General features: G+C 39.8%; 1 protein-coding gene across 1 annotated transcript in view; it reads left to right on the top strand.

Moving 5' to 3' along the window:
- The first annotated feature begins 719 nt into the window (after positions 1-719).
- The window catches only part of LOC121368709 (multidrug resistance-associated protein 5-like), an 83,086-nt gene continuing 70,646 nt past the window's right edge, over positions 720-13,159 (top strand). The window contains exons 1-3 of the mRNA XM_041493458.1: positions 720-824; positions 6,064-6,198; positions 9,875-10,045. Of these exons, the coding sequence (XP_041349392.1) occupies positions 6,116-6,198; positions 9,875-10,045 (254 nt within the window). The 5' untranslated portion in view covers positions 720-824; positions 6,064-6,115. The remainder of the gene's footprint in view (positions 825-6,063; positions 6,199-9,874; positions 10,046-13,159) is intronic.

The raw sequence follows: 13,159 nt of genomic DNA on the forward strand, positions 1-13,159 counted from the left end.
TACTTTACAGTATGTATGTATGTATGCCAGGGCCGTACCCTGACCAAAATCCATGGGGGGGGCACTAAATTTTATAAATAATTTTTAACATACTATAAAGATTAAACATTTCTATGCTATTACTGGAGATATATAAAAAAAAAAAAAAGGACAAGATTCTCAGGGGGGGGGGCAGCTGCCCCCCCCCCCTGCCCCCCCGGAGGGTACGGCCCTGTATGCCCACAAATGACTGTCAGGTCAGATGTCGGGAATTAACGTGTTTATATGTTTACAGTGTAGTAGTCTCACTTTAAATATAAGTGTAGTAGCCTAAAGTGTAACGGCGTAGTAGTCGAAAGTGTAACAATGCAGTATAGTCTGGGGTGTAACAATGTAGTGATAATGTAATAGTGTAGTAGTCTAAAGTGTAACAATGTAACATTCAAAGTGTAATTGTGTAGTAGTAATTTAAAGTGAAGTAAATGATGTAGTCGAGTGTGATTTAAACTGTAACAATTAAATGCAGCAGTCAAAGTATAATATATACCGCCTGTTTGCCAATCTGCTTCATTTACTGAATAAATAATTATATTGTTTCTATAACAATAATACTAATAATAATAACAACAACATAGTAATAATCTAGTAAAATAGTGGTCTAAAGTATAACAATGTACTTTTGTTAAGTGCAACGGGGTCATTGTTTAGTAGCACGTGTAGTATATAATATATAACTTTGTTTTGCGCGCCAAAATTCCACAGAAGGCAAAGGCTACTGAGAAACCAAGGTGAAGGACATCTTTGGAACGCGAATGTTCGGAAAAGTCATTATAGAATTCTGTGGCGTAAGTATTGTGAAATCTTTGTTTTTATAAACAATGACAGGCGCGTTTCGCCCTAATTAAGAACGATGACATTCTTTCCATATATGTCTCTCTTTTAAAATTATCAATAAGTTGTGCCGAAAGTTGCAAAATCATAATGTAAATGTTTTCTACGTCATAATATCATATGGCCCTGGCTTATTTTATAATGTTTGTGGCCGGATTTATTTTTAGCAAGTAGCGTCATGGTTTTTTAAACTGTGGTTTTGGGTGAACGTGAATGACAGGACGAGATCATAGAAGATACTACAGTGATGTCGGAGGTCTAACTTAGGGTCACGAGTGCATCCTGTCGTCATGCTGTGTGTTTATAATACCGGAAATAACCTCAGGCCAAACGTTTTACAATATTGTTTATAGTTACCAATAGGTTCGTATGTAATCTCTTTAGGTGGGCCTAAATGGCACTGGAATAACATTTAGACTAAAAACTGTTGATAACAGTACTCAATAATAATTTTTAATAACAATTTTATTATTGTTATTTTACAAATAAATGTTACACTTTTGTAATTTAAAATAATACCTTTTCTTGTTGATTTGTTTTTAATTGTTATATTTTATAATTTCCTATAGATAACTCAACATTTCAGTAAGTTTTACTAGTGGTTGTGGCGAGGGTTATATTTTTAGTTGGTTTATATTTTCTGTAATTAAAAAGTAGTATATGATGTAGGGTAGGTAAGCCATGTATGTTTTGTTTTTTAGGAAGGACTTGCCTTTGGCACTGTCACAAACCCTTACCCTAACACTAACTCTATGTTTGGCACTGTCACAAACCCTTACCCTAACACTAACTCTATTTTTGGCACTGTCACAAACCGTTACCCTAACATTAACTCTATTTTTGATAAGTATTTATAATGTTCTTTATACATGACAGTGCCAAAGGAAAGTCCTACCGTTTTTTATTCAGGTTAGGCAAAAACTATTTATTTTCAAAGTTAGCCTTCAAGGGACATTCCTGAGTTTGCTGCAATTTTTAACGATTGTAATTACATGTATATCAAAGATATGTTTCTGCATAAAATATTAGTGGCTGTATATTAAACGTATTTCTGATCGTTCTAATATTTGTACTAGGTTAAATTTTATTTTATTTCCTAAAATATATTTTTTCATACGTACGAAATTATTTGAAGACAAAATCCAGTTTGGGCTTCTTACAAATATTAAGATGACCAGAAACACATTGACTATACAGACACGAATATTCTAAAAACAACAACTATATTTAGTATGTAAGTTTAATCGTAGAAATATTTATTAGTCTCAAACATCTTACAATGCAGCAAACTCAGGAATGTCCCTTTCAGGATTGTGTGCCAGACATTGTTAGGGGAGGGGGTTATAGCCTGTGCCGGGTTATAGCCTATAGCCTGTGCCGGGTTACAGCCTGTGCCGGGTTACAGCCTGTGCCGGGTTACAGCCTGTGCCGGGTTACAGCCTGTGCCGGGTTACAGCCTGTGCCGGGTTATAGCCTGTGCCGGGTTACAGCCTGTGCCCAATGAGGTTTTTGGGTGCAGGATGTAGCCCAGTGTTAAAGCAATCAATCTAGGATCAATCCCCGTCGGTGAGCCCAGTTGGCTATTTCTCATTCCATCCAATGCCCCATAACTGGTGTAACAAAGGCCATGGTATGTACTATCCTGTCTATAGGATGGTGTATATAAAAGATCCCTTACTGCTAATCGAAAAGAGTAGCCCATGAAGTGGGCGACATTGGGTCATTTCTCGTTCCAGCCAGTGCACCACGACTGGTATATCAAAATCTGTGGTATGTGCTATCCTGTCTGTGAGATGGTGCATATAAACAATCTGTAGCTACAATTAATGTAAAAATGTAGCAAGTTTCCTCTCTAAGACTATATGTCAAAATTATCAAATATTTGACATCCAATAGCCAATGATTAATAAATCAATGTGTCCTTGAACAAAATAAACTTAAACTATATGTACAGTGCAGGTCAGTGAATTATTGCAAAGAAAAAAATGACACCACTAGAGTACATTGATTTATTAATCATCGGCTATTGGATGCCAAACATAGGCCTATGATCATTTTTGACACAGTCATAGAGGAAACCCGCTACATTTTTCCCCATTAGTAGCAAGGGATCTTTTATATGCACCATCCCACAGACAGGATAATACATACCATGGCCTTTGATATACCAGTCCTGGTGCCTTGGCTGTTACGAGTCATAGCCCAATGGGCCTACCGATGGTGATCAATCCTAGACTGACCAGCACATTAAGCGTGCGCTTTACCACTGGGCTATAGGTCCCATCCTTATTGCAGTGATTAATGGATGTAAATTAAAGGATGTAAACTTTTGACACAGGGCATGAACTTTAAAGTGGGGACTGAAGGCAATTGCTGTGATATTAATTGCCAGGGGCTTTACAGATGGCAGGTTCTTGATGCTGGATACAAATTATTGCTGTCATTTGGAGGAAATAATTTTAGGATTTTAATTTTGCATTTATTTGTTACAAAAGTTACTTTTTTAAAAATTGCTGTAGGCGTGCTCAAAATATATGTAGGTGAACATTTTATCTGTGACAAAAACCTTTCAAAACTGCCACAACGAGATATCTCAAATCTGTTCACATAATTCTTTTTACCAAGGTAACCATTGTTCAGTTACATGAAGGAAGGAGATGTTTTATTTAACAACGCACTCAACACATTGTATTTATAGTTATATGGCATCGAAAATATGATTAAGGACCACATAGATAGTGAGAGAGGAAACCCGCTGTCACCACTTCTACATGGGCTACTCTTTTCGATTAGCAGCAAGGGATCTTTTATATGCTCCATCCCACAGACAGGATAACACATACCACTGCCTTTGATATACCAGTCGTGGTGCTCTGGCTGAAGTGAGAAATAGCCCAATGGGCCCACCAACGGGGATCGATCCCAGACCGACTGCGCATCAAGCGAACGCTTTACCACTGGACTACGTCCCACTCCTCGGACACATGAATTATGTACACTGGTCTTTTGTATTTTGATGTCAGTGCTTTCACCTGAAACTGTATGTGTAAGCAAAATCTGATATATAATAAAAATACTGAAAATATTTTCAATGAACAGGTTTTTTGTTTGTTTGATACTTTGATAAATTGACTTTCATAATGAGGCCCCATCGGTGGGCCCATTGGGCTATTTCTCATTCCAGCCAGTGCACCACGACTGGTACATCAAAGGCTGTGGTATGTGCAGTCCTGTCTGTGGGATGGTGCATATAAAATATCCCTTGCTACTATTGGAAAAATGTAGCCGGTTTCCTCTCTACAGTGATGTCATTAAAAATAAAAATAGCAGGTGAAAATCAAATTATAGGCGGCCATTAATCAACAAAAAGTCGACAAGCATTGTTTATTGAAAGTTCGATACCCGGCGACAATTGATTCGATAGCCAGCGAAAATTCGCTGGGTGTCGGCTATTAATGACATCCCTGCTCTATGACTGTGTCTAAATGACCATATGTTTGACATTCAATAGCCGATGATTAACAAATCAATGTGCTCTAGTGGTGTTGTTAAACAAAACAAAACAAACTTACGTAATGAGCATTAGTTCACTACGTAACCAATTGGAGGTTCTCGTGAATTTAAATTTGCGTAACTGACAACGCGAACAGAATGACGGTTCATATGTCAGAGTTATAGCTCTGGGTGGGCAAAATAGTTCACTAAATTATCTAAAAAATACAAAACCAGAGTTATTTTCTAATTAACAAAATACCAATTATTACATGAAATATTTTTTCTAAATTGAAATAAAATTCACCAGTGGTTTTTAAAATTTGTAGTTGGGTAATTTAGCAAGTGGCAGAGCTAGCCCTGTTATGTCAGGGCTCAAAATTGAGAATTTGTCTGGGTGAAACGGCAATTTAAAGCCTGCCCATGGCAATTGAAACAGAGAGACTTTTGAAGCAAACCGATAACTGAGGGGTTTATGTTGCAGTATGTAGACATATTTTAAATACCCTAATGGTATATATTGGCAGATAATGTACACCAGTCGTAAACATATTGCCATCATTGAGGAGCTTGGTAATGTCCCTGACCTATGGCAATATTTAGCTCAATGACGGCAATTGCCGTCGTTAAGTTCGAGCCCTGCATGTGAAATATTAATGTGTCCTGCTGTCAGTAAGAGATTCTTGTTTTCTGGTCATGGTGATACCAGGGCTTCTAGATTATATGGTAGCCCCACTCCCATGGCTATTGCTGTTCAGTGTTGGGCTAGTAAATAACTACTACTGCCATGCCCGATGGCTAGTGAAAAAAATATTTCAGTCTATTTTGTAAATATGAATATCCTTCCCCCACCCCAACCCCCAATGTTAGGTGACATATCTCATTATTACTATTATTTAGTAAAATTGTATTAACTTAAAGAAAAGTAGGGCTAGTGAATTTTTAATCGTAGCTAGTACATTTTTAAAATCACTGATCCCATGGCTAGTGAATTTTATAAAATATTAGAGAAGCTCTGATACTACTTTACATTATTTGTTGTATCATTGGCGGGATTTTAACTTGGTCGTTTGAGTACTCGCTTGAAGTAGCTGCATGCATTGCAGGATCGAACCACCTCAGTGGATCCATTCAACTGATCGTGGTTTTTTCTCATTCCAACCAGTGCACCACAACTGGTCAAAGGTCATGGTATGTACTTTCCTGTCTGGGAAAGTCCATATAAAAGATCCCTTGGAAAAATGTAGCGGGTTTCCTCTGAGTCAGAATTACCAAATGTTTGACATCCAATAGCCGATGATTAATTAATCAATGTGCTCTAGTGGTGTTGTTAAAGAAAGCAAACTTTAAACTTGTTGTGTAATTGGGGCGAGATGTAGCCCAGTGGTAAAACGCTCGTTCTATGCGCGGTTGGTCTGGGATCGATCCCTGTCGGTGTTACCATTGGGCTATTACTCATTCCAGCCAGTGCACCACAGCTGGTATATCAAAAGCTGTGGTATGTACTATCCTGTCTGTGGGATGGTGCATATAAAAGATCCCTTCTGCTAATCGAAAAGAGTAGCTCGTGAAGTGGCAACAGCAGGTTTCCTCTCAATATCTGTGTGATCCTTAACCATTTGTCTGACGCCATATAATTGTAAACAAAATGTGCTGAGTGCATCGTTAAATAAAACATTTCTTTCTTTCTTGTGTAATTAGCAGGGCAGAGATCATCAACATAATGCCCAGTGAGGAGAGGCAGAAACCGTGAATGGATGTCCATGGTAAACCCTCGCACTCGTCGGAAGGAAAGGCTGGTTTCCGGTCGATCAACCAGACGTACGCCAGACATGGGTCAGTATATCGGGCACCAGGGGCGGCGCAGACGGTACGGCCAGGGCCATACTACTTTTCAAAGAGATACGGCATGGCCATACCGCTTTGTGTGTGTGTGTGTGTGTGTATGTGGTGTGAGTGTGTGTGTGTGTGTGTTTGTATGTGTGTGTGTGTGTGTGTGTGTGTGTGTGTATGGTGTGAGAGTGTGTGTGTGTGTGTGTGTAGGTGTTTGTATGTGTGTGTGTGTGTGTGTGTGTGTTTGTGTTTGTTATATCTGTGAAAATATCCTTCACAGGTGAATTTGAAAGGAGTCTGCATGGCAACCTCAAGCCGTACCACTATGTGTTACACTGTGCAGCCCCTGGGCACCATGTGATAATACATGTATATCACAACACCTGCAATTGAGAAAATGTATTCTGTGTTAAAAAAAAACATGCCATGTCTCCCCCCCCCCCCCCCCACCCCCCAAAAAAAAAAAATAGTCCACAGCAAAAAACCCCAACATTTTCTGCAGAGAATTAAATATCGGTACAGAATGATTTTTACTTGGTTTTGTGGCTGACCAATTTAGAGGGTTTCGCTGTACTACATAATTAATGGAGAATGGAGGTGTAGATTCGTGAAAAATAATTCAAGAGCCCCATATGGGAGAGTTATAATTATTACCCATATGTTTAAAAATACCTTGGTACATATCAAAGTGATACGTCCCACTAGAACGCCAAGTGGGACGTAACACTTTTGACGTCATCGATTGGCGTACACCAACCTTACAGGAATGTCAACAAAACGAGATGAGTGATATAAATTAAGATGATTATGGGTAATAAATAGGATATTAAACTTGCTAAAGTTCGTGACAATTAAAAATTATTTCACTCGGGACATAAATATGATATGAAATGATAGCTCATTTAATATCCTATAATTATTTCTCATGAATCTATACTAGCTTCCGAGTGCATTTTGCAACTTAATCCATTATTCATTAAAAAAAAACATTATATGACTGCTAAATTAACTTCTATTTGATCTTTTTAAATGAAAGTATTGGTTAAAATGGCAAAGAATATTTACAAAACTAATAACCTAAAACGGTAGGATCGTTTCAGACCTAACCTGAAGGATTCGGTCAAGAAAACTTCAGCAGTGGATAGCTGGCATTAAGCGTGATGCACGTGCTGAGCGTGTAACCTCTGATTTCATATTTACTTGTTTACAGTGTACAAATTCTGTCAGTAGTGGGTTCGAATCCCTGACCTAAACTACTAAAAAGTTCAAATTACATTGTTTCACAGGTGTTGATTCTTGAAAAATAATCTACACCTAGAACAATAGTGTTACATCACAGGTTTGTATTAAAGGGAGAGACCCTGTTTTTTTAAACACTAAGGCAGATTTTTCACCTTGACCCTAGTTTCAACCCGTAACAATGGACACTAAGTTTGGTTAATTTACAAACCTGTAACTAATTTGGATACAACAGAGTCTGTGACGTTGAAATACCCTTAAAAGTAGACTAAAACACGAACCCATAACCGTTACCTCTCAGATGCACGTGCGTTTTTAAAAATATGAAAAATGCATTTTGTGCTATTAGAAACATCAGGATGACCGGAAACACTTCAGTTGTATGGAAATGGATAATCTGAACAAAATATGAAAGTAAAGTTTGATTTCAGTGATGATAATCGGCTTTAACAGTAAACATTTTTTTATTAGTATTTAAAAACTAGGGTCTGTCCCTTTAAGATTGTATAGCAATGTGTTTTAAGGCTTTTATTCAGGATCGTCCCTTTAAGGATAGTAGATACCGTATAAATTTGCATGGTAAAGGGAGCTAAAAATCAGGGGAGTGAGAGTGATAGCTCACCTTAAACATAAAAATCTGAGGTCACAATTAGGTTGCCCTGATTTTTAAAAAGAAAATCTGAGGTCACAATTAGGTTGCCCTGATTTTTAAAAAGGAAATCTGAGGTCACAATTAGGTTGCCCTGATTTTTAAAAAGGAAAATGAGAAAAACCAACAGCTATAATGTATTTTTCTACAGTATTCGAATCTACAAAGTTCTGTATCAATTTTCATTTTCAAATGTGGTAATTGTGTTAAGTATGTTGTCTGTTTTGTTATATTTAATATGTTGGACTACGGTTGTCTTTGATTTAAATAAATGTTGTAAATACATTCTTCTGCACTTATTTTCTTGCTTATATCCAAGTAAGGTTCAAGGTGTCCTGGTCACACACCTTAGCTATCTGGGCTGTCTGTCCAGGACTGTGGGTTAGTTGTTAGTGTTTAGTGAGAGAGAATAGGGTGTAGTGGTCTTACACCTACCCACTGAGTTGTTAAAACTTGCTCTTGGTGGGAGCCGGTCCTGGCCTGCAGACCCTGTACCTACCAGCCTTTTGTCCAATGGCTTAATCACGACACCACCGAGGCCAGTTATAACATGGTATGGGCAGTCTAGCTTAAATAGTTAATTGAGGTTATAATATGGCGAGGGCAGGCCAGTTTAATAGTAAATGATGTTATTATATGGCAAGGGCAGACCAGCTTAATAGTAAATGATGTTATTATATGGCAAGGGCAGACCAGTTTAATAGTAAATGATGTTATAATATGACACGGGCATACCAGCTTGATAGTAAATGATGTTATTATATGACATGGGCATACCAGCTTGATAGTAAATGATGTTATTATATGGCAAGGGCAGACCAGTTTAATAGTAAATGATGTTATGATATGGCAAGGGCAGACCAGCTTAATAGTAAATGATGTTATGATATGGCGAGGGCAGACCAGCTTAATAGTAAATGATGTTATGATATGGCAAGGGCAGACCAGTTTAATAGTAAATGATGTTATAATATGACACGGGCATACCAGCTTGATAGTAAATGATGTTATGATATGGCGAGGGCAGACCAGCTTAATAGTAAATGATGTTATGATATGGCGAGGGCAGACCAGCTTAATAGTAAATGATGTTATGATATGGCGAGGCCAGACCAGCTTAATAGTAAATGATGTTATGATATGGCGAGGGCAGACCAGTTTAATAGTAAATGATGTTATAATATGACACGGGCATACCAGCTTGATAGTAAATGATGTTATGATATGGCAAGGGCAGACCAGCTTAATAGTAAATGATGTTATATGGCAAGGGGAAACTGCACTTTAAGTTAAGCACATTGAAGCAATCATATTTCCTGAATATGTTAACAGTCTAGTTTTATCAGATTACATTGCATCCTGTTTGGCAGTTTAGGCTTTTTGTTTCAAAATGTATGTTATACATATATTTCTTTCTGCTTTCTTGTTAAAGACAAATTTTACTTTTTTCTTCTTTTTTTTTAAACACTTAAATCTTTTGAATATTTATTTATTTTTATAGTTCTTGTCAACTTGGTATTAAAGGAATCCTTGTTACTGTCTTTGCATGGCCTGTCTTACTAATATATTCATCTTTCTCCTCAAAACTATATTCTGTGTTTTATTCTTTTTACATTGAAATCTTTATATTTATTTATTTATTTTTAGTTCCAGTCAACTATGGTATTGAAGAGATCCTTATGTACTATGAATGCATGACCTATCTTGCTAATATCTTTCTGGTCAAAACTATATTCCATGTTTTAAAAAACAATTTACATTGAAGTCTTTATAATATTTATTTCTTTTTAGGTCCAGTCAACTTGGAATTGACAGGATCCCTATTACGAGGATAGGGATCTTCTCCATTGCGACCCTGTCATGGCTGACCCCTATTATGTGGTCCCTGTATCGGCGTGGGATAGGGTCCGTTCTGTGCTTGACGTGGTGGGAGGAGGACACAGCCCAGTACAATGTTGACAGGTATGTCTTAACACTTAGAGCAACCCACATATATACAGGCACAGTTAAAGCTGGGGTTTGTTTAATGACACCTCTAGAGCACAGCCCAGTACAACAGGTATGTCATTACTTAGAGTGGCCCACATATATACAGGCACAGTTGAAGTTGGGTTTGTTTAACGACACCTCTAGAGCACAGCCCAGTACAATGTTGACAGGTATGTCATTACTTAGAGTGGCTCACATATATACAGGCACAGTTAAAGTTGAGTTTGTTTAACGACACCTCTAGAGCACAGCCCAGTACAATGTTGACAGGTATGTCATTACTTAGAGTGGCCCACATATATACAGGCACAGTTAAAGTTGAGTTTGTTTAACGACACCTCTAGAGCACAGCCCAGTACAATGTTGACATGTATGTCATTACTTAGAGTGGCCCACATATATACAGGCATAGTTGAGGTTGGGTTTGTTTAACGACACCTCTAGAGCACAGCCCAGTACAATGTTGACAGGTATGTCATTACTTAGAGTGGCCCACATATACTCTTCAAAAGAAGAAACGCAAAACCACATTGTCGTAACATTTGGAGAATTGATTTAATTATTGAATGGTGAGTCTGATAATTACCAAATGTTGCAGGATTGTTCACAATTCACTCTAGTCCATTGTGAGTAAGTGATAGGACACACCACCAAGGTCAAGGTCATCTGGAGTCAATACCGGGTGTGGCCTCCGCGTGTTGACAACTGCCTGGCACCGCCTGCCCATTGAAGCAACCAGAGTACGGATGACGTTCCGGGGGATGGTGGCCCACTCGGCCTGCAAGGCTGCTGCCAGCTCGGGCAGGGTCTGGGGCCGTGGTTGTCGCTGTCGGAGGCGTCGGTCCAACTCGTCCCATAGATGCTCAATTGGGTTCAAATCCGGTGATATCGATGGCCAAGGAAGGACATTAATGTTGTTGTTCTGTAGGAAAGCCGCTGTGAGACGTGCTGTGTGAGGCCTGGCGTTGTCATGTTGGAACACTGCGTTGGCGTTGGCCATAACTGGAACGATGTGTGGCCGGAGGATCTTGTCAATGTAGCCCTGTGCATTCAGGTTGCCCTGCACGTGGACCAGGTCAGTTCTGCCAGTGTGTGAGATGGCTGCCCACACCATGACACTACCCCCGCCGAATCTGTCCACTTCCTGCACGCAGTTTGCCACATAACGTTCACCACGACGCCTATACACGCGACATCTTCCATCATGACGTCGGAGCAGAAATCGGGACTCGTCACTGAACCACACCTGTCTCCATCGCAGTTGAGGCCATTGTCGATGAATCTGGCACCACTGCAGTCGGAGTCGACGGTGTTGTGGTGTTAAGATGACACCTCGAACTGGACGTCTGGCACGAATTCCTACCTCACGTAGGCGGTTCCGTACGGTCTGGTCGGATATCCTGCGCAAACCTGGTATTTCTGCGGCTGTGGAGGTGGCAGTAGTCAATCGTTCCCGAAGGTGGCGTACCCGGATGTAGCGGTCCTGCCCGGGGGTAGTGACCCGTGGTCGACCGGATCTAGGGAGGTCACTTGTTGATCCATGTTGCTGGTAACGGTCCCACAGTCTGGAGATGGTGCTTGGGGACACATGGAATGCCCTGGCAACGGCCGTTCTGGATTCGCCTGCGTCTAGTCGGCCGATGGCATTGTTTCTCTGCGGTTCACTGAGACGTGGCATGTCCTGGATTGTCAACTGCCGGCCAGATACAGAGGCCAGGCAAGCGAACACCCTGCACTTTTATACTGTCGGTGTTCATGTTGCACGTGCAGACAACGCACGTGCAGTGGTGACATGGTTTGCACGTGGCTGCGTTTTTGCGAATATTCACATTTTGGAACTTTATTGTACAGTAGCTGCGTTTTATCGAATGTAACCGTGGGAATGTGTTTGGGACATGCAATGACCTTATATTCACAAAGCATGAACCGGTAGGAAACATAAAATCGGAGTTATAACCCATTTGTACCCTTTTGCGTTTCTTTTTTTGAAGAGTATATATACAGGCACAGTTGAAGTTGGGTTTGTTTGACAACACCTCTAGAGCACAGCCCAGTACAATGTTGACAGGTATGTCATTACTTAGAGTGGCCCACATATATACAGGCACAGTTAAAGTTGGGTTTGTTTAACAACACCTCTAGAGCACAGCCCAGTACACTGTTGACAGGTATGTCATTACTTAGAATGGCCCACATATATACAGGCACAGTTAAAGTTGGGTTTGTTTAACGACACCTCTAGAGCACAGCCCAGTACAATGTTGACAGGTATGTCATTACTTAGAGTGGCCCACATATATACAGGCACAGTTAAAGTTGGGTTTGTTTAACAACACCTCTAGAGCACAGCCCAGTACAACAGGTATGTCATTACTTAGAGTGGCCCACATATATACAGGCACAGTTCAAGTTGGGTTTGTTTAACAACACCTCTAGAGCACAGCCCAGTACAACAGGTATGTCATTACTTAGAGTGGCCCACATATATACAGGCACAGTTGAAGTTGGGTTTGTTTAACAACACCTCTAGAGCACAGCCCAGTACAATGTTGACAGGTATGTCATTACTTAGAGTGGCCCACATATATACAGGCACAGTTAAAGTTGGGTTTGTTTAACAACACCTCTAGAGCACAGCCCAGTACAATGTTGACAGGTATGTCATTACTTAGAGTGGCCCACGTATATACAGGCACAGTTAAAGTTGGGGTTTGTTTAACGACACCTCTAGAGCACAGCCCAGTACAATGTTGACATGTATGTCTTAACACTTAGAGCAACCCACATATATACAGGCACAGTTAAAGTTGGGGTTTGTTTAACGACACCTCTAGAGCACAGCCCAGTACAACAGGTATGTCATTACTTAGAGTGGCCCACATATATACAGGCACAGTTAAAGTTGGGGTTTGTTTAACGACACCTCTAGAGCACAGCCCAGTACAATGTTGACAGGTATGTCATTACTTAGAGTGGCCCACATATATACAGGCACAGTTCAAGTTGGGTTTGTTTAACGACACCTCTAGAGCACAGCCCAGTACAATGTTGACAGGTATGTCTTAACACTTAGAGCTGCCCACATAC

This window comes from Gigantopelta aegis, chromosome 1 (genome assembly GCF_016097555.1).
Source record: "Gigantopelta aegis isolate Gae_Host chromosome 1, Gae_host_genome, whole genome shotgun sequence".
NCBI classification, from domain to species: Eukaryota; Metazoa; Mollusca; class Gastropoda; order Neomphalida; family Peltospiridae; genus Gigantopelta; species Gigantopelta aegis.